The sequence below is a fragment of the Plectropomus leopardus genome, chromosome 15 (assembly GCF_026936395.1).
Source record: "Plectropomus leopardus strain MGB_pleo_1.0 chromosome 15, ASM2693639v1, whole genome shotgun sequence".
Classification (NCBI taxonomy): domain Eukaryota; kingdom Metazoa; phylum Chordata; class Actinopteri; order Perciformes; family Serranidae; genus Plectropomus; species Plectropomus leopardus.
The window spans coordinates 19,254,967-19,276,963 of record NC_142190.1 but is presented as its reverse complement, the minus strand read 5'-3'; the positions used below and the strand labels follow the sequence as shown (position 1 = coordinate 19,276,963).

Sequence of the window (21,997 nt, the reverse complement as noted above, 5' to 3'; positions counted from 1 at the left end):
CGCATTGTTCCCCAGGGGCGGGCTTTCCTTTCTCACCTGTTGCCTGTTGCTTCTTCTAAATCCAGCTTTCATGCCCCTGATCTGGAATCTCAGAACACCATCATCAATAGCCTGTCCCCTGCAACTCTCTCTCCATATTGGTCTGCTTGGAATTGCTTCCACAACTTTCACGACATGCATAACATAACTTTTCCTTTAATTTGATCTCATCACCTTAACCTGCTTTATCACCCACGCCCATTCTTTGATTGATCCCAATCAAAGTCTACCTCAGCGGCATTTCGTTCATCTCTAAACTCCTAACCGGTAGTCATGGCCAGCTCATGGTCATCCCCAGATCACCTCACTGCTCAGAGGCCTCTCACAAAAATCCTTGTAGACTCCCATTAACCACGGATCTGCTGTCACGCTGTATCCACACCATTCGCTCCAGATATAGCATACCTCACGTCAACCAAACTCTAGAGGCAATGTTCATTCTCGCCTTCTTTGGTTTCCTCAGATGCTCAGAATTCACTGCTTCGACCCTTCGATACGATCCACGTCGGCATGCCTGCCTCTTGGACCTTTCTTTTTTCTCCAACGACACCATAGTTTATTATTTAAAAGAACCAAAACCAACCAATCTAGCCAACCCACTCCTATCTTCTACTTTAACATTCAATCAGTTCTAAACCCCTTCCTTATTCTCTCCAACTACTTACATTTCCGGAAGTCACAAAGCAAATCCCAAGATGACCCTCTGTTTGCATCTGAATCCGGCCAGGTGGTTCCCCGCTTCTGGTTCCACCAACACTTCCGTCAGGTCCTGTCATTGTCAGGCATCTCTCCCATGCATTACTCCGGACATTCTCTCAGAATCGGAGCTGCCACCTCGGCTTCCCGCAGCGGTATACCGGAACACTTTATTCAGATCATGGGCAGATAGTCCTCCCAAGCTTATCACCGTTACATCCGTTCCGACCTAAGAGATCTCAAATCGGCTTTTTCCTCTCTCATATAATGCACGCTTTTGGGGGTCTGTCGTGCCCGGGAGCCACGGCGTATTCCCACCGAAGTTTCCCCACACCGCACTCAACCATCCATTCCAATAATTCAACATTAAAGTTTATACCAAATCTACATTCACGTCACTAAATTGTTAAAATTAATTCCAACTGAGGTGTGGTCCTTGCTAGTGAAAATCCCATTAACTTCAATGCTACCAAGTCAACTGAGGAATTTTGGTTATGTTACATTTTGAAGCTGAAATGGATATATCATGTTTTGGAATACAATTCTTCTGTCATTGAATAAAGCCCCACATAGAATACCTGCATGGCAGAATGATTGAATTTTGTGAGGATGATTGGCTTGATTCAATTTGCGCACAGGATTGCCCAGACAGTGTGTGTGAATCACTAAGCGACTGATCAAGAAGAAAGACATTTACGATGCAGTGTCTCATAAAATGCATGCATGTTTGAGGCATTTGAAAAAGAAAGTTAGGCTTTAATAGTGTGTGTGTGTGTGTGTGTGTGTGTGTGTGTGTGTGCGTGCGTGCATGTGTGTGCAGCAGCCCAGCGCTGTTGGCTCTCTCCCTCCTCAATACTGCATGGATTTGCATCTCATTGACAAAGTTTATCAGCTAAAGAAGCCACTCTCTCTGTAAGATGCACCAGAAAGCCTCTATAATGGCCCATTTGAACCAAAATAAAGTCATCTGTTTCTCCTGTTATTCTCACTGCATGAATTCAAAGGATAAACAACACAAACATTTTCCTGCCTTGTGAGTCCCCTCTGAGGTTGCATAATGGTTACAGTAAAACAGAAGAAATTTCCATATATATGTAAGTTTGTCTCAACAAAGCATATGGGTATAACACACATAGTCACACACTTATAAATCTCACTGGAACAAGCCCTGTAGATATAAAACAGTCTGTATCTACCATTTGTTCCGTGCAGTCAGCTGTTGCCAGAGTTTGACAGATTAGAGAAACCCTATTGGCCTAGATGACTAATGTGCAGCATTGACCTTGCCAAGTACAGACAAATGCCATACACACATTAGACACACACACACAAATACACATGCATTACAGTATGAGCACATGCAAACACAGTCAGGCACATCCCCCTTCCAATATATGAAATATGGGAACACCTCCTCCCGCCTAATATTTGTAATGAACAGCCATCAAACAAGCTTGTATATCATTTTTCTGCCAAGTATGTGGGCATTTGGATTCAAAACAGCCATTAGTACTCCACTAAGAGCTTTTCATTCATGTTGTGTTTGAATAATAGGAAAAAAAAAGAAAATAAAGAAAATACACTGTAAATTATGAATTAGTGAGAATTACACTGCATTGTGTGCTGTAATCTAAACAATGGAAATGGTTACATCATGTAGCTACCATATAAATAATGGATTTAGTTACCGTGATGGCAGCCATAGGTTTGTCACCACAGTTTTGAAGCCAAGTTTGGTATTTTGGCGATCACCATGTTGGTTTTTTAGAGCCAGAAGTGACCAAATTCAGACAAGAGGTTGGAGTTGTGAAGGACCAACAGTCTGTAGCAACACCTCACAGACAGGGCTTTCCCTTGAATATGCATAACTTTGGGCTTTAATAAAACATAAACGGGCAGAGTATGGCTACATTTGTTTCCGCTAGTCTCGTTGCAGTCGAGTTGTTGGCTAATTTTAACTGCTTAAGCTAATACTAATTAGCTGCTAGATGTGAGAAAGTAAATACAATTAGCATGTTTGAGTTCTATTGTTAAGGAATAGTGGAAAAAAATACATTTCAGCCACTTACTCTTGGTCTGGTCTTCCTTTGGCAATCCATACAAGGCTAATTTGTGGTCACAGTGAAAAAAGCAGCGTTTTCTCGATATGACAATTCAAGCTCACACTCTCGGCAGCCTCCAGCTTCCACTTGAAGCTTTAATTAGGCTTGTTTGGGGATGTACATATGCCAAGAGTAGGCGGATGCGTAGCAGGGCATTGTATGCATAATTAATTTGTTACATTGTGATGTCACCACGTTACAGACGTTGAAACTGATATTTAAATGAGCTGCCTCAGGCAGCTTAGGAGCAGTGTCTTCTGAGGGAGAGAGAGTTCCTTTTGGACCTTAGGCTTTACTTTGGAGACCTTTTACAAGCACAAAATGCTATATAAAACAATAAAGAAAAGGGGGGGGGCTATGTGGATATTTTCTCTGTTTTGGAGCCAGCCTCAAGTGAGGTTGATGCTAGAATGGATCGTCCACAGGGAGCGGGGTGGGAGCCCTGCTGCGTGTTTTAAAATGCTTACAGCAGAATCAATTAATCACAGCAGCATGTAGTTTCTGGCAGATCTTTAGGTTTATCACTCTTATAGACTGTATATAATAACTGTCTTTACATACAGTCTATGATCTGTCTACATCATTCCCGCTCATGAGTGTGATGACTCTGCAGAGATTCTTTTATTAAAGAAGTGGAGAAAGAGTTTATAACTCACATTGTGGAACGGCATTACAATGACAAAGGTGATGAAATTAACAGCGAGTAATTGATTTCTTGCTAGCTAATATTAGACATAAGCCGGGTAACGTCACGTTAACTACACCGCTGTTGGTTAACTTTAGGTTATCTAACTGAACCCCCTTTCAGAAATTTGATAACTGTGCCGAGTTAAATCTCCATGAAAAGTGACTAAATTAATGCTAAACAAATCTAATGTAGTAGAAAGTACAATATTTCCCACTGAAATGTAATGAAGTACAAGTGTAGAGTGGTGAAGGTATGACGTATTTTTGTAGGCCAACCGGGAAGTAAGCATTGCAGTGGTTCCCTTGTAAAAAAAACCTTATGGGATTTTTGAATGGGATTGTTGGTTATCGCCATAAATAAGCTCTGTGATGAACACAACTTTATGGGACTTACACCTTTTGTTCAGCAAGATAATCTTCACAGATGAACACCACTTTTGTGTGTTTTGAAGCACAAATTAAATCACCAGAAGCAAAAAGCTATTGATAAGGAATACAAGAACTACAACGTGGTCGCACGTATTAAACATCACCACTACAAACACTGTAAAAACACATTAAAGCACAATGGAAAATTATTATAAACAGATATATCTACAAGTTTGAGCGTGACCCTGTAAAGCGGTGGGTTTAATGAGTTTCCTTGTCCGCTGTGATGACATCTAACGTACCAAACAAACACTGTAGTCCCATTTAGCCATTTGTTAGCAACCGCCATTTTTTTAAGACGAGTAAAACCTTAAAAATTCAAAAATTGGGTTTAAGCGGACATATTTTATGTTGCAGAACAAAACGTCTCAATATCTTTAGCCTGTGTTAACCACAGACCTTATTTAAGGCATTTTACCAAAAGCCCATTCAAAAAACCCGTAGACTTTTTGACAAGGGAACCGGGAGTGCTAAGAGGCTAACGGATTTCCGCGTTTTAGGACACATTACTTCACCACTCTATGAAGTAGTCCAATGGAATTACCCAAGCAAAGCTACCTCAAACTAGCTACATTACTTGAGTAAACGTCAACCAGTATCATTATGTTACGAGGCAGCGACACTCATCATTTTGCCATTAGTAACTCCTCGTACATGCACGTTCATTCAACTCTTAAAAGCATTTCTCTTTCAGCTTCAATTTAACAAATTACTGAAATGGTTAAACAAATGTATGTTTTGTGAAACGCTGATGTTGTAATTGCAATTGAGCTGATTTAAAAAGAGGTCTGTATATTCAGGCCGAATATTTAAACATTTGATTTGTGCAAATGCATTCAGTGTAGTTACTATATAAATCCCCCCTGGATTTACCTGGGTATGCAGCACTACTGCGCTACTATGTGCAGTAGTGCTCCTCCCACTCGCCCCGCCCACGAGTTCCCACTCACCTCATAGACTCGCCTCACAGATTTTTAAATTACTTTTCTTGGCTCTGGGAAAGTTTTATAAATATAAAACCTCCATGGCTCAAAATTTCAGAATAGAAAGTGTCACAACTGAACTTGTTTGCAGTTTGAGGTGTCCAATCAACATTTTTGTTGATGCCTCTTTTACAGTGGTGGTCTATGGGGAAAATGCTTTCTGGGCTGGAGAGGATTTTTCGCTGTAATACCGCGAGTGGCCACTGAGAAACATTTGCTGCAAGGCAGAGCAGCTTTCCTGGGGGCCTGATGTTGATATGAATGGCTCACTCTGAGCTAACAAAGGCTCAACAGCTCTAATTTTCAGGTGACTATAAACTAATTAACACATCATTACAAATATTATATTCCATTTCTGCCCTTAATAGAAGACCCTAAATCCTACACTCTGGACCTTTAAGTGTGGCACATTTTGAAGAATATTGATCAATTAATCTTGACTCATGCAGTTTCAGTGAATTACCATAAACTGAATGAGGATGAATGAGGATAAGTCTGCCCAGTCCTTGTCCTATTGTTCTTTAAACCGTAGCCCAAATGCAGGAAGAGTATGTCAGGGGATTACATTCAACTGTTCTGCCTCCATTTCTTTCTCGGGCATTCATTCATTCCTCGCCAAGTTCACCAGGGCGATACCAAGCCGGGAAGCAGCTTGCTATCATCTGCAGTGGAGCAGAATAGCCATGAAAGAATCAATATCTCTGAAGAAGCAATACAGTGTGTAGATCCCCTGGTACCAATGTATAACTTGGCTTCTTCCCAAGATACAATCCTGTAGAAAAAATGCCCTAATTCTGTTTATATTGAATGCATGGTGTTGTGTGAAAGAAAAGATATTAAAACCCCTTGGTTGTGATTTTGCTGGATGACAACCCCTGTCACCCGACTTTACCTCCTCCACATGCCTCTCCCTCATGGAAAGAATGGGGTTTGCATTCTTGCTTTTGCTGAGACGAGGCCTCCAGCATCCAATTATTTCACTCCTTTAAATGCCTTCACAGCAAAACCCTTTCAAAGGCCTGTTCTCTCTTTCTCTCTGTGTAGGACGTGATTTCACTCCCTTATGTCTCTGTAGCCCTTCCTCTCCAGTCAGCGCTGCCTAGAATGCAATTCACGGTCTCTAAATGTACCGCTGCCCCTTCTCTCCTATTACTCTAATCTGTGTGCCAAATGCCATGGGACAGATCAGCTCAAACAGATGGGAGAATGAAGCTCAGGGTTTCCATAGTTAAAGAGGTAGCAAACCCATCTCCGGGGAAAATGAACTCTCTGAGTGATACTCATTCTCCCAAATCTGATATTCCTGTGGCTGGTGGACATCATGCTGTGATGAGTCCCTGTGAGGGAAACCCTCTCCCTCATCCACTTATCTCCCTCACTCTTCTTTAGTTCTTAGAAAATCCTTTTTTGTGTGTAATCATAATCTCTTCCGAGCAGATCCATCATTGCCATTGAGACAGTTTATGCAGCAAAATGCCCTAAAAGTGATTCTGTAATATAGGGAAAGTTTCTTTTTATATTGCTTTGAAGCCCCTGATTTCAACTTTTTTTTTTAAATTAAATATTATTATTGTGATTTTTGAATACATTAATAACAAAAAAAGTTTGGGGAAGCTAAAGCAAGGACAGGAAGTCTGTCATTTTGGGTACAATGGGCCTCATGCAGCAACATTCTCTTAAATTTCTCTTATATTTTCTTTTAATTATCTGGTAAAAGAAAACATAATAGCAGTCAACTCCAGATGCACCAGACGTTCTTAACCATCCAAATCTGCTTTTATCCAGGTGTGCTCGATGCTGAATGCCACTTGACCATAAGTCATCAATTAGCATAGGTAACGCCCCCTAAACTATGAGGGCAGGTTTTGTGCCATGTGCAAATACTCTGACACATGACCAAGACTGGAGACATGCCACCAAAAAAGGCTGTAAGAAGTAGAAGTTTTAAACCATTACTGTAACACTCGCATACACACAATCACACACACACACACACACACACACACGTACACACACACATATATACATATATACATACATATATGTTTTTGTTTTGTTTTTCAAACTTAGGTAAATGATCTTAATACTTACTGCTAATGATAACAGCTGTGTCGGAAAACTGTGGATTGTTATAATGCATTCTCTGAACCCACTAGCTATTGTCTGGCAAAGTTTTTTTTACTGATTTACCTGCATTTATATGTAGATAACTGTTTGCAGAGATTAGCCAGAATGTTATCTTCACCTGTCTCAATTTGTTAATCCAGTTGTAAACAATGGAAGGAAGTCTCGGCCTAGATATCTTCTGGCTACACCAGGGGCACTTTCAGCCCAAGCTCACAGGAACAGCACCAGGTTTTGACACCATTTTTTACATATTGGCCAAATGTGGAGTTAGAATGTCTGAGATTCTCCTGTGATGCCATTGGGCCCAAAAATACTTTTCCCTGTAGACTTACATGTAAAAGAGATAAATCAGTGTATACATTTTTTTTAGCATCACAACCCCTGCAAAATGACTTTCAATTGCAGGATTTGTTCCACTTGGTCTGATAACATTTCAAAAGTCTAGGAGATTAAATCATTTTATCCCTTATCAAGTTCGCGGAGCACTAAACTGGAACTTCACCGCTCAGCTGCCAAAAGTCTCAAATGCGCTTCCTCTATGGGCCCCTCAATGGAGAAGATCTGGGTAATGTCATACCACGTAAATCCAGTTTTTTTTCGCTTCATGTGTTACTGAGCAGCTTTCATAAGAATGAAAGGGAGCCCACCTCCAATACTGTATCCAGCTCTCTTTATACATCCATGGTTCCGCCCTGACAGAACGTTACAAATATTTACTCAAACGGAAAAGTGCCTTCCTCTTCTTGATGATTGGCAATCTTTACAGCATTACCACCATGCACACTGTATTTTAATACAGCAGTGTTTATTTACATGTCGCTGCTGATAGGGTTACACTTCTGACACACCCACCAAATGAGAGAAAACATTCTCCACAGCCTGTTGTTCACTGTTTCAAGTTAACATTTAAACCACTTACAGACTGAATTTGCCCCGTCATCTCCCAAGAGCACCCAGAGGCTTTACCATCATGGCAATGAGCACTGAGACTGGAGTTAATATGGCTCAATAAAACCTCACTCAGGCTTTAGTTTGACCCAGCTACAGTTACAGGAGTGAACATCAGTGCAGTTCATGTTAGGTTTTGATATGATGTACACTCAATGATAAGAACAGAACTTCAATGAGTCTTTGATTTATTTGAAAGTTGTCTTCATGACACAAGATGAAGTCAGATTCAGAATCATGTTATTTGATACAGGCAGTACATGTATACATATTTGTCCTGTAGGCAGCGGTGCAGAGATTTATCTGCACAGTGTATGCAGTAACAACAGTTGTGATATATCAATCACCTGAAAAACATCTTTAAAGTGTGAAGAGAAGAGAGCCACTGAAAGTATTGTGGTTATTTACACTGTCATAGAGAGAATAGTCTGATGGGAGAACCAGGTGAATTTCATCTCCTGCCATCAGCTCCAAGACAACAGACTTAGTCATATATTCAAGACCCGGTTCTTCCTTACGCTCATCATTATACAAAATCCGCTGGCTGTTCTTGTACAATTGTACACCCATATAACCTGTACGGTTACTGCACACAGTGAACTGGAGAGAATAGACTCCTTTGACTGGTGCTGTGAAGAAACCTACAGAGTGAAAGAAGAAAATGAGAATCAATAACAGCTGATTTATGTAAACTGATACGAACACACATGTTCATGTGAGCTGCAGTTTATTACCTGTAGCTGGATTGTAAGCATTGCCGATGTTGGTGAAGACCTTGCTGTATTTCAGTGTGATGGCTGTGTTGAACGGTCCAACTTGTCCTGCATCAGTCAGAGCTGCGTAGAAGGCCACCTTTAGTCTCTCTGTTAACACAAAGAGTCAGTGAATGTCATGACATGTAAACTGACTATGTAAGTAATGTGTGTGTGTGTGTGTGTGTGTGTGTGTGTGTGTGTGTGTGTGTGTGTGTGTGTGTGTGTGTGTGTGGTAAATAGGAAGATACAACCGTCACCTGCATTTTCTCTCTCCAGCTGCTCAATCCTTGACTTACAAACAAGAAGTTCACTCTCACTGCTGCTCAGTCTGGTCTGCAAGTCTGGAGTTGATGAATTAAAAAGCAGAGCAAACTGTTTACATGCACAACAAATTAGCATGTTTACCTTCATCTTATCTTCTGACCCAAAATTAGATATAATAGAAACTACAGTAAATGTGCATAATAAGATCATAGAAGTCAAACACTCAACAGGAAGAGGAACCAGTCTCTACCAGAGTTTTCTCTCTGCAGCAGCTCCACGTGCACCTTGGTGACCATCAGCTCAGCTTTCATTTCATCCACATGGCTCTCACTATCCTTCACTCTGGCCTCCATGTTCCTCAGCTCCACCTTGAGCTCCACCACCATGTCTCTCAGTGCCCTCACCTCTGCCCAGATGTCAGGGGTGGTTTGCTTTGTGGTCAGTTCCTCAGCTGCATCTCTTGGAGCTTTCTCCTGAAACTGGCTGATCTCACCTGCCTCACCGAGGCCTCCACCCTCCCCCTGAGCCCCTGACCCACACAGACCGAGCAGCAGCAACAGCAAACCAACAACAACCCTCATTGTCCAAGTCACACGTCTTCACAAAGGTACAGCGGCAGAGCTGGCCTGTCTTATATCGTCTCCAAACTTCATCTGGCTGAAAGAATGGGAAAAACAACAAATGTTTTTGTTTGCTAGTTTGATTCAAGGCCTCAGATGATTCAATATCTGTGTGCTGGTGAGAAAATGCAAGCTGCTACAGGCTGCTGGAACATTTTTACTATGACCTCCTCTCATGCAGTCACAGCTGTGCATACACCGTGTTTATTAATACACACACAGACAAACAGTCACAGAAACACACTTATATTAATGCTGAGGCCTTTTACTGTGAATGAGGGTTATCTGATTCAATTCTGAGAAGGGAGGAAAACTTTTTTCCACTCTGTCTGAACTTAGTATCTGTTCTTTTGAGCCCTCTGGTGGTAACAACAGTACTTCAGCTCTGTTTGGCCAACATAAAGGTCTATCGCATTCAGGAGTCACATGATCATTCACTCTCACTAGATATGAGGACAAACCCCTCCTCTAACATTTGAGTGAATCACTTTGTGAAGTGTTGTTTAGATTTCTGATTATAGTGTATTTTATAGTATTTTGGTTATGTTTTTGTTTACCTTGGTAACATTTTTCAAAAGTTGACTTCACTATGGCAACACTATACATACATTCTTTTGGCAGTTTTTATTTGAAAGAAAAACCCGAAAGTGATTAAAAAAAAATGTGTTTGTGTCTATGTTTATTTTGAGGCAGATCCAAATGCAGGTTGAATAACAAATTGTATGGGTTTTGTACTAGAAAGTAATACTTTCACTATTTGTGTTTGTGTAAACAGACTGTTAATTGAAATTAAATTTGAAGATTGAACACAGTCTCAAATACAATTTATATTCATATCATCAGACACATTAATGCCGAACTAAACTTTTATCACTGGAGGGCAGTATTTCTCCACTGTAAGAAGTGTATCAGCCGAAGTTTATCATAGACAGCAATCACTTCATGTTGTGTTTAGGTGAAAACAAGGGGTCATTTTCAGTGTGCAAAAAGTCAAAAAGGTAAACCATTGCAGTCAAGTTGTCATGGTAACACATTTTCATGATATCAAGTGTATTCATATTATCTCTGTACTCACAAAGATAGAAACTGACACATGATGTCTTTTTTATCACCCTTTTTTACATTTATTCGCGATATTTCCAGAGCATCTGGAGTAAACCCAGAGTTGAATCTAAACATTTGCAGTATGTGAACATCATTGCAGTTCATGTAAAGTTTCTATATGAAGATCTACAATCAATGACAAGAAACAGAACGTCAATGAGTCTTTGATTAACTGAATATTTTATGTGATGAAACAAGAAGGAGGTCAGATTCAGAATCACATTATTTGATACAGGCAGTAAACATACAGACATTTGTCTTCGAGGCAGCTGTGCAGAGATTTATCAGCATTTTCTAAAGAATCAGTGTAATCGATAAAAACAGAGTTTATGATAAATCAATAACACAGCAGACTGAACAGTTCTTACAGTGCGAAGAGAAGAGAGCCACTGAAAGTGCTGTGGTTATCTACACTGTCATAGACAGCAAAGGTTGATGGGAGAACCAGGTGAACCTTATCTCCTGCCATCAGCTCCAAGACAACAGAGTTAGTGAAATACTTAAAATGTGCGTCTTCCTTCCACTCAACATTAAACATGATCCGCTGGTTGTTTTTGTACACATACACACCCACTAGACCTGTGTGGTTACCACACACAGTGAACTGGAAATAGTAGACCCCTCGGACTGGTGCTATGAAGAAACCTACAGAGTAAGAGTAGAGAGAAAACAATAACAGTTGATATGTACATACAGTATATAATTTATATATATGACCATGACCAAACATGTCAGTGTGAGCTGCAGTTTATTACCTGTAGCTGGATTGTAAGCATTGCCAATGTTGGTGAAGACCTTGCTGTATTTCAGTGTGATGTCTGTGTTTTGTGGTCCAACATAACCTGCATCAGTCAGAGCTGCATAAAAGGCCACCTTTGGCCTCTCTGTTAACACAGAAAAAGTTAATGTAGAGCATTTTACTTACCTGGGCTAAAAATGTAGTGTGTGTGTGTGTATAGTGAATAGGACGGTTCAATCATCACCTGCATTTTGTCTCTCCAGCTGATCAATCCTGGACTTGCTAACGAGAAGTTCCCTCTCACTGCTGCTCAGTCTGGTCTGCAACTCTGGAGTTAATGCAGTGCAGAGGAAACTGTTTACATGCACAATCTGTTAAACTAATATTCGACCATGTGCCCAGAAAGTGCTGTATATGTCCATGACAAGATCACACACTTTAGTTAAACTGTTAATGGAGACATTATCAGCACTTAACAGGAAGAGGAACCAGTCTGTACCAGAGTTCTCTCTCTGCAGCAGATCCACGCGCACCTTGAGCTCCACCACCATGTCTCTCAGCGCCCTCACCTCCGCCCAGATGTCAGGGGTGGTTTGCTTTGTGGTCGGTTCCTCAGCTGCATCTCTTGGAGCTTTCTCCTGAAACTGGCTGATCTCACCCGCCTCACCGAGGCCTCCACCCTCCCCCTGAGCCCCTGACCCACACAGACCGAGCAGCAGCAACAGCAAACCAACAACAACCCTCATTGTCCAGTCACACGTCTTCACAAAGGTACAGCGGCAGAGCTGGCCTGTCTTATATCGTCTCCAAACTTCATCTGGCTGAAAGAATGGGAAAAACAACAAATGTTTTTGTTTGCTAGTTTGATTCAAAGCCTCAGATGATTCAATATCTCTGTGCTGGTGAGAAAATACAAGCTGCTACAGGCTGCTGGAACATTTTTACTATGACCTCCTCTCATGCAGTCACAGCTGTGCATACACCGTGTTTATTAATACACACACAGACAAACAGTCACAGAAACACACTTATCTTAATGCTGAGGCCTTTTACTGTGTAGACGTTGTCAAGTGGATGAAATGTACAATCTTGGCTGAGGGTTTAAATCAAGACATGACTGCCATGCAAATACATGTCCAATTCTTCAAAACTTGAATATAGGGAATTAAAAGAAATCTCCAATCTTGACTCAAAATGAGAAATGCATTTTTTCAAGCTCATTCTTTTACTCAGGTCCTCAAGATGTGGGTTATGCATTGCTCTGTGCAAATTGAACATGCTCTAAAATAACTTCAGATTGTGTTTGGGGGAAATCAACTTTAAGTGGTCATGGGACGTTTTTGCTCTCAGCGTTGCTGGAACACTGTAATGATCTAATTTTATTACTGTAATTGCTAAATGTTTATTTTGGTGGTCATAAATATGTGCATTTGCCACAGACCTTTGGATTTTGTATAACTACATGCAATAACAATGTCAGGACAAACCCCTCCTCTAACATTTGAGTGAATCACTTTGTGAAGTGTTGTTTAGATTTCTGATTATAGTGTATTTTATAGTATTTTGGTTATGTTTTTGTTTACCTCGGTAAAATTTTTCAAAAGTTGACTTCACTATGGCAACACTATACAGACATTCTTTTGGCAGTTTTTATTTGAAAGAAAAACCCGAAAGTGATTAAAAAAAAAAACAGTATAAAAATATTTCGCTATGTTTTATTTTGAGGCAGATCCAAATGCAGGTTGAATAACAGATTGTATGGGTTTTGTACTAGAAAGTAGTACTTTCACTATTTGTGTTTGTGTAAACAGACTGTTAATTGAAATTAAATTTCATTAAATTTTAAGGTAAACCATTGCAGTCAAGTTGTCATGGTAACATGTGTTCATGATATCAGGTGTATTCATATTATCTCTGTACTCACAAAGAGAGAAACTGACACAAATGATGTTTTTTTTCTCATCCTTTTTTATGTTTATTCGCAATATTTCCAGAGCATCTGAAGTAAAGAGTTGAATCTAAACATTTGCAGTATGTGAACATCATTGCAGTTCATGTAAAGTTTCTATATGAAGATCTACAATCAATGACAAGAAACAGAACGTCAATGAGTCTTTGATTAATTGAATATTTTATGTGATGAAACAAGAAGGAGGTCAGATTCAGAATCACATTATTTGATACAGGCAGTAAACGTATAGACATTTGTCTTCGAGGCAGCTGTCCAGAGACTGATCAGCATTTTCTAAAGAATCAGTGTATTCGATAAAAACAGAACATTATTAAACTTAATTTGTTTAATAGTGTTCAATAAAAAACCTTAATTACAAAAAAGAAACATTTAGTCATGAACATTTCCAGTCTTACATTTACATTGGCAGATAAAGCTTCATATCTTCATTCTGCATCTTCTTGAGTTGTTTACCTTTGCTGGTGTAATGCATAGACTGTACACATATGAAGATAGCAACCATGGCGTTATTCACTGGTTTTTGAACTTCTATACTGAAGCTTCCAGTTAGGCATTTCAACAGTCGTCATCTTGTTTTTTGGGGACAGAATTGACAATATTTGGTTGAGAGGTTGGAGCTGTGGAGGAGAGAGAGGTGGATCTGACTCAGACTGTACAGATGCCATGTGTGGATTTCATTATGTGGATTCACTCTGTTCTAAAATCAGTCTCAAGCTGCTATTTGATGGCTTTAATTTTTGGCTTAATTTTTCAGCCTTAGAGGTAGCTGCCTGGTGTAATGTCACATCTACATACATTGCTTCTTATAGAGGTACACGGTTCCAGCTATATAGCCGTCCTCTTGCTCTGACACCGCTCTCTCCCAGTCTCCAACCTCAGTGACCTCTACACAAGTCAAGAGCCCTTCATGCTCCATCTGCTTCAGCTCACACTCCAGGGCGACTTTGTATTCCACATTGTCCTCGTTATTTCTGGTTGTCATGCAAATGAAGCCACCTAGTGGAAACAGGTGAGAGTGCAGTGGTGGTTTCAAAATTCACCGACAGCGAGGGTACACTGAATCACAACTAAGAATCAAAACTGCAGTTGAGACAGCATCTCACCTGGTTTGGTGGACTTGCACATCTCTCTGACTACACCAACCTGGACATGACCAACACTCAGCGCTCCAACGATCATGACAACATCAAACAAACCTGAAGAGAAGAGAGGCAGCGGAGTAAAGAAGATAAGAGAGTTTACAGTACTGCTGATGATAACACTAAGGATTAATAACATTAAAGCTTAACTATCATGTAAGATAAGAATTGTTTTTAACATAACTTTATATAGTTAGCTAAGTAATGCATGGGTCGGCAACCTTTTTGATATGAAGCGCCATTTATAAAACGTCTTCTTAATCAGTGTATCATATAAATATAATGTCAATCTGTTGCATCTGAAAATGCTCCATAAAAACTTAAGCTCTGTCCTCACCTTTTGTAGTTTGAGGCGTTGGTTATAAGCACTATCTTGCTATGACTCCCTAACCATGACACTTTGTATCATTCTGTATCCCACACCTGGAACTCTTCACGAGTTCCCTGCACGTTTTCAAAAACTCTACTCTACTGTATACTGAGTATGCCATTAGTTAGCTACGGTGTGTTGATGGTGGCATCTGTGCCCGAGGTTGCCAACGCCTGACCTACTGAATCACAGTGATGAATGGCCAATGTGAAATTATTTAAACCATTAATTTACCCCATTGGACAGGTAGTGGCCCCTCTCCGAGCATGGACTGCTTCAGGTCCTGGTACAACCCGCTCTGTCTGGCCCTCTCCAACATAGCTTTGCTTCCATCAATACCCCAAAATCGTCCAAATCCATGTCTCTTCATCTGCACAGCAAAAAGACATTCGGCTGTTTCATGCCCTCTGGTCAAAGCAAACAAACACGGAAACAAAAAACTGACGATGGCTACTTATGGATACCATTTATTTGATCATTTTCAACCATTCCTTCAGATTAATAATAAAAACTCTGTCCTGTTTCAAAAATATGTATAATTTGTTCTTCTCAGCTTTATCTGTAAGTATGCTGGTGCCTCTGTAACCACTGAGTTTATCCCAGTTTGTCCATTTAATAACAATGTTTAACTCTAAGATGAGTCCCCCAACCCCATCCCTATTCTCTTTATTTATTTATTTTACGTGCTTATTTATCTTTTATGCTGGTTTTGGTTTGCTTGTTGTTGTTGTTTTCCCTTTGTGATTTTGTCCTCTTTTATCACTTTCTGAGGTGTGATGTTATAGCTACTGTACAAGAAAAAAACGTGGTGATTTGATATCATATCTAAATGCTGTGCTTGTTTTGCTTTCACAAATGAAAATATTCTGGGATGTCTTTAATTATGTCACTCTCAGAAGAAGCAAAGAAAAAAAAGGCTTTTGTCAAATATTAAATTATGACTGTGAGCATGCAGTTACTTCTTTTCATTCAGTTTGAACAGGATATAACAAAAGTAGGAGTTGGTTCTCTGTCTTTTTAGTTTACCTGTTTGGCCATCAGACCTGTACCACAGGCCAAATCCAAAACTACAGCAGATTCACGGTCACCGCTGAAATGGGAGGAGATGCTGTCTGCAGCCAGACTTGGTGCACGGTACTCCAGAACTACCAGATCCTGTTCAAACCAGTTTTAAGAAAGAGCAGTGGCTTTTAGCATAGACAAACAAGGTGAACATGAGCAGTGCAGCACTACATTTGGCTAGATACAAAGAAATAAAAGCCATAAAACTACTGTATTTATAGTAGTAATTTAGAATCCAATCAACTGTAATTCTTTTTTAATATTCTAACATTCCGTCAAATGTGTTTTCGTTATATTTTAGGAAATTTCTAATTATTTTCAGTAATGTTAGAACAGTTTAACTTAGTCATGTTTTTAGACATCTTTCACGAGATCAGTACATTACCTTTTATTTAACAAGTCAAAAACGCTGCCAATATTTGACTGATATCACAATACTGTTCTTCAGTTATCTCACCTGTTCATAGTTCTCTGCCCAGGAGTTGTAAAGGTTTATCTTTTCTGCTGGTGTGGTGCCTTTATGGGCTGATAAGACTGCTGCCTTCACTTTTTCAAATGTGTTAGTGGGAGCTGCCATTATATAAAAACCTGTTCAAAGAAAAACAACAGAGACCATATAGTCAAATGATAGTATTAATAACAGACAATCAACCATTTATTATAGATTATAAATCTAACATGTGAATGAAAATGATAGCTCAGTATGCTGATACCTTAGCTACAGATCTAACAAGATGATCACTTGCATCTTGGCTTGGATTTGGCCTTACAGTGATTTCTTTTGTGATATCGTGTTTAGACAAACCAATCTGAAAATATCTCCAACTCAGTTCTATGAAATCAATTGATAATTTTCTTAACAATTATATTAATCTAGACTGAACAAAAAGATTTAACACAATACTTTTGTTTTGGCTCCCAGTTTTCTCAGAAAGACTTTTTTCTAGCTCTAAGTTAATATATTTCTCTTAAATTTTGGTTGCAAGTTTGTTAAAAAGCAGTGTTAGTGAGCACTTCTCTTCCAAGATAATCCATCCACCTGACAGGTGTGACATATCAAGATGCTGATTAAGAAGCATCATTACCACACAGGTGTGTAGGTCGCTGTAAAATGTGCAGTTTGATCACACAATGCCACACATGTGATTTAAAGTTGTGAAAAAACGTGAGCAAAAACACAAGTGTTGCGTTTAAATGTTTGTTCAGTGTGGAAAATGTGCAAACGATTTAAAATACTGTGCAACTATTACAATGGAAGTCACATCTCTGTATAATTTACTTTTAGTAATAAAAGCATTTTTAAAAAAAACAATCTTTGATTTTCACTGTTTGGAGAGCAGGACTTGGCTGACCTCCCCCTATGCTGTGACTATCAAAACACAAGCAATGAGCACACATGGTGACAGTTACCTGCAGGAGCGACGCTGTTTTGTTTCGTGGCAGCTTGTTCTTCAGTCGAGTATGTAGACTAGTTGGTTCCCAGCTGTAATCCAAATATAGCAGAACATAAAACGCTGTGATTTTGAATTAGGACCAAAGTCTAATGTTATGCGGAAGCAGCAGCGGTGGTGAGGAGCTTACGTGATTTCGTTGCTTCCCTGCTGCTGCATTCATGGCCACCATACTATCTGCCCTAAACACAATAATGAACAATAAAACAATCCGCAAAAAAAAATACACATTTAAAAAATTATGACCAGCATTTTTTCTTCTACGGAAATACTTGTGTTTTTTTGTGTAAATGATATTGAAACCAGTCAGTCAGTCAGTCATTTTCTGTAACCACCTGTCCTCGTAAGGGTTGCGGGGGGGCAGGAGCCAATCCCAGCTGTCATTGGGCGGAAGGCGGGGTACACATTGCCAGACTATCGCAGGGCCGACACATATAGTCACACCTAAGGGCAATTTATATTCACCAATCGACCTGAGCTGCACGTCTTTGGAGTGTGGGAGGAAGCTGGAGAACCCGGAGGAGATGGTGCATTGCCGAAAACATGAACCTTCATCCGGTACTCGATTACCGGCTTACTGAGGTCATTGTCCTGGTGCCATAAAAAAACGGAGGAAGTTGCGATGGTCTTCGTGCACCAAAAAGCAGCGGAACATCTGCTGGATGTCTGCCAAGATTGCAACTCTTTCTTTCCGAAAGCGTAGAAGCACACTGAGGAGTGAGTTGTTAAGGTCGGGACCTGTGAGGAGCACATCATTGAGGGAGACGCCATAGTACTGAGCACTGAAATCGAAAACTACCCTAATCTGATTGGGCTTTTGGGGGTGGCATACCCCAAACGATGGGAGATACCAGCATTCCTCAACTTTGTTCAATGGTGGCTCTACCTCAGCATGATCGTTACGGAAGATCTTTTCCATGAATGCTACATACTGGTCCTGCATATCAGGTTTCCTTTTTAGTGTTTACTGCAGGGACATGAACTGTTTGACTGCCTGTTCGGCAAACGTTGTCGTGGTTCTCTGAATGGGAGTGGGGCAACCCAGCTGTTAGCATTGTCTCTGTAGACATTTGTGTCCATTATCTTTAGGAAGAGGATGTCCTCAACTGATGGAGCAAGTTTGTTGTCATGCTCAGTACGGTTGAACACTGACTGTCCAAGTATCTTGTCCGGTGACTTGCCAGGCCTGTCGAAGCTCTCTTGTGCTTCCTTTACATGCATGAAGCTCATACAAGGTGGAAAAATTGAATGGCGATGACTGTCCAAAACACTGGTCTTGAACACATTAACTGCTGGCTTATGCACATTACTTAAGCACACCTCTCCTATCACTACCCAGACCAGATCCAGACGTTGGGCAAAGGGAGCATCGTGGGGTCCATTTACCTGTTGTCTGACCCTGTGTGCCCTGAGCATGTCTCTTCCAAGCAGCAGCAGGATTTCTGCTTCTGGATCCAATTCTGGGATGTGCTTGGCGATGTGATGGAGATGGGGCTGGTGCAAAACTGCGCTTGGTGTGGGGATCTCAGCTTGGTTGTTTGGGATTTCATGGCACTCAAGAAGTGGGGGAAGGGAGATGAGAACCTTGTTGTCCAGTGACTCAATCTGGAATCGCTCTGCCTTTTTGCCATATGATGCCTGAGCAAGTTGTGAGATGGTATGAGAATGGCTTGCTATCCACACTGAACAGATTGAAGAACTCTGGTTTGGCTAAAGAGCAATTGCTCTGGTCATCCAGAATTACATAGGCTTTAATGGCCTGGTCCTTAGAACCCTTTGGGTATATCATTGCAAGGCAGATCTTAGAGCACGAACGACCCCACTGACCCAGATCACATACCTTTGTGCAGCTTGTTCTAACATCAGTCACGTTAGAATGATCTTCTCCCTCCCCGCCGTTCTCTTGTGGTGGTGGAGGAGCCTTGACGGGTTGAGATGATGGGCCTGGGTGCATAGCTGCATCGTGATTGGTGCTTTCACATTCAGAGCACTTCACAGAAGACTTGCAGTCTTTGGTAAGGTGGGAGGTTGCAGAACAGCACTTGAAACATATTCCTTTCTCTTTGAGGAAGGCGTTTCTGTCATCTAGAGTTTTGTTTCTGAATGTTCTGCATTTTTTTTAAGTGGATGTGGTTTGTTGTGTAGTGGGCAGTTCTTGTTAGGGTCATTATTGGTTGCAGAAACCTCTTTTTTTGTGCACTGTGATGGGTTTGCTGCTGTTAAAGTTCTTTCAAACTGATTTCTCTGGTTTTGTGGAGGTTGTGGTGCCGCCTTGATGAGTGAAGCTAGGGTCGTTTCGCTTCTTTGCTTCATAGCACACAAAATCACAAAAATACTCGAAGGGTGGAAAGCGACCATGGTTCTCTTCTTTATACCATGACCCAGAGGATGACCACTTCTCCTGAAGCCCATATGGAAGCTTGTCCACGATTGGTCCAATTCCACGGGAAGTATCCAGATATGAAAGGCCTGTAAGATATCCATCCTCCTTGGCGCCTTGGATCTCCATGAGCAAATCACCAAGTTCACGTAATTTGGTGTGATCCTTCGCCGAAATCTTTGGAAAACTGTCCAAACGCTGGAACAGTGAGTTCTCAATGATTTCAGGGGCAGCATAGCAGTCTCGCAGTCTTTCCCATGCTTTTTGCAGAGCCAGGTTGGAGTTGTTTACATGCACAGAGCGTATGCGTCTCACCTGTTCGCCAGACTCTTTTCCTTGCCATTTGGTCATGAGGTCTAATTCTTGGGCTGCTGTGAGGTGGACTTTAGCAGCTGCATTTGTGAATGAGGACCTCCATGCATGAAAATCTTCTGGCTTATCGTTACATAGACGACTTGTTGCTAACTGCCATCTTCATCACTTGAAAGCATCAAATGCTGTCTTTTCACTGTGATGTTCTTGTGCAGTGTGTCGAAACTCTGACTAAACACTGAGTTAAACCACAGCCAATGAAGACAGAGTCGAAGTAAAGTTGACCTTTTACTGTTGCACTTCTTCATCAACAAGCTGGTGAAAAGGCATTGCCTCTATGATGCTTTTCAGCGGATGGTAGAGGATCAAATTCAGAGCATGAACATGTCTGCCTTGCTGTTTTGCAGAACCAGGAAGAGACAGTTAACAGGAAGTGGCTGAACAGGAAGAGACCCAACAGGATGTAATGTCAATGGATCACAAATTTTCTAAATAAAAGCATCTTTACAAAAAGTTAAACTTTTCCCAACTGAAATGAGTTCCAGCAGTTATTTAAAGGACAAAACTGTAAAAATTAAAGAAATGGCTTAAAGGCAACACACTAACACCGTCCAGTAATATCAGCTAGCTTAGCATTGGACTCCCCCGAAAGAAAAAAGCCCAGCCTCCTCTGAGCCTTGTTGGACGGCAGAAGTCTGTAACTTTACTCGCCGGTAATGGGCCTTTTTTGTTTTTCAGCTGCATGCTTTGTTGTTACTAAGGTGTAACTTTTGCCTTTCTGGAAAACTTCAACGTTAACTTTACGTGGCTTGATAGATAATTCAGGCTCTAGTAACAGCTAAAGTCAACTGCCAGAGCTTACTGAGAAATGTCTGCAAGTCTGGAGTTGATGAATTAAAAAGCAGAGCAAAGTGTTGCACATGCACAACAAATTAGCATGTTTACCTTCATCTTATCTTCTGACCCAAAATTAGATATAGTAGAAACTACAGTAAATGTGCATGATAAGATTATACACTCAACGGGAAGAGGAACTAGTCTCTACCAGAGTTTTCTCTCTGCAGCAGCTCCACGTTCACCTTGGTGACCATCAGCTCAGCTTTAATTTCATCCACATGGCTCTCACTTTCCTTCACTCTGGCCTCCATGCTCCTCAGCTCCACCTTGAGCTCCACCACCATGTCTCTCAGCGCCCTCACCTCCGCCCAGATGTCAGGGGTGGTTTGCTTTGTGGTCGGTTCCTCAGCTGCATCTCTTGGAGCTTTCTCCTGAAACTGGCTGATCTCACCCGCCTCACCGAGGCCTCCACCCTCCCCCTGAGCCCCTGACCCACACAGACCGAGCAGCAGCAACAGCAAACCAACAACAACCCTCATTGTCCAGTCACACGTCTTCACAAAGGTACAGCGGCAGAGCTGGCCTGTCTTATATCGTCTCCAAACTTCATCTGGCTGAAAGAATGGGAAAAACAACAAATGTTTTTGTTTGCTAGTTTGATTCAAGGCCTCAGATGATTCAATATCTCTGTGCTGGTGAGAAAATGCAAGCTGCTACAGGCTGCTGGAACATTTTTACTATGACCTCCTCTCATGCAGTCACAGCTGTGCATACACCGTGTTTATTAATGCACACACAGACAAACAGTCACAGAAACACACTTATCTTAATGCTGAGGCCTTTTACTGTGTAGACGTTGTCAAGTAGATGAAATGTATGATCTTGGCTGAGGGTTTAAATCAAGACATGTCTGCCATGCAAATACGTGTCCAATTCTTCAAAACTTGAATATAGGGAATTAAAAGAAATCTCCAATCTTGA

General features: G+C 40.9%; 3 protein-coding genes across 5 annotated transcripts; all 3 read right to left on the bottom strand.

Moving 5' to 3' along the window:
* Window positions 1-8,182: 8,182 nt before the first annotated feature.
* LOC148187277 (uncharacterized) lies at window positions 8,183-9,896 on the bottom strand. Its single transcript, XM_042499645.2, has 4 exons — window positions 9,281-9,896; window positions 9,024-9,107; window positions 8,746-8,874; window positions 8,183-8,652 (listed from the first exon to the last, which is right to left on the bottom strand). Exons 1-4 carry the CDS (start codon window positions 9,609-9,611, stop codon window positions 8,372-8,374), a joined length of 825 nt encoding a protein of 274 aa, XP_042355579.2. The 5' UTR covers window positions 9,612-9,896; the 3' UTR covers window positions 8,183-8,371.
* An 853-nt stretch (window positions 9,897-10,749) lies between these two features.
* Window positions 10,750-12,276, bottom strand: LOC121952807 (complement C1q-like protein 3). The gene is made up of 4 exons (XM_042499646.2): window positions 11,993-12,276; window positions 11,738-11,821; window positions 11,510-11,638; window positions 10,750-11,399 (listed from the first exon to the last, which is right to left on the bottom strand). The coding sequence occupies exons 1-4, from the start codon at window positions 12,237-12,239 to the stop codon at window positions 11,119-11,121; spliced, it is 741 nt and encodes a 246-aa protein (XP_042355580.1). The 5' UTR covers window positions 12,240-12,276; the 3' UTR covers window positions 10,750-11,118.
* Window positions 12,277-13,607: 1,331 nt separating this feature from the next.
* On the bottom strand, window positions 13,608-21,197 carry LOC148187276 (methyltransferase-like protein 27). 3 transcript variants are annotated; one of them, XM_088088285.1, is made up of 7 exons: window positions 17,618-21,197; window positions 17,447-17,519; window positions 16,494-16,624; window positions 16,001-16,129; window positions 15,209-15,344; window positions 14,569-14,661; window positions 13,608-14,461 (listed from the first exon to the last, which is right to left on the bottom strand). In XM_088088285.1, the coding sequence occupies exons 3-7, from the start codon at window positions 16,611-16,613 to the stop codon at window positions 14,253-14,255; spliced, it is 687 nt and encodes a 228-aa protein (XP_087944411.1). In that variant the 5' UTR covers window positions 16,614-16,624; window positions 17,447-17,519; window positions 17,618-21,197; the 3' UTR covers window positions 13,608-14,252. The 3 variants fall into 3 exon arrangements, with proteins under 3 accessions (XP_087944411.1, XP_087944412.1, XP_087944410.1); XM_088088286.1 differs by lacking the exons at window positions 17,447-17,519; window positions 17,618-21,197 and adding an exon at window positions 16,941-17,087; XM_088088284.1 differs by lacking the exons at window positions 17,447-17,519; window positions 17,618-21,197 and adding an exon at window positions 16,750-17,073.
* Window positions 21,198-21,997: the final 800 nt, after the last annotated feature.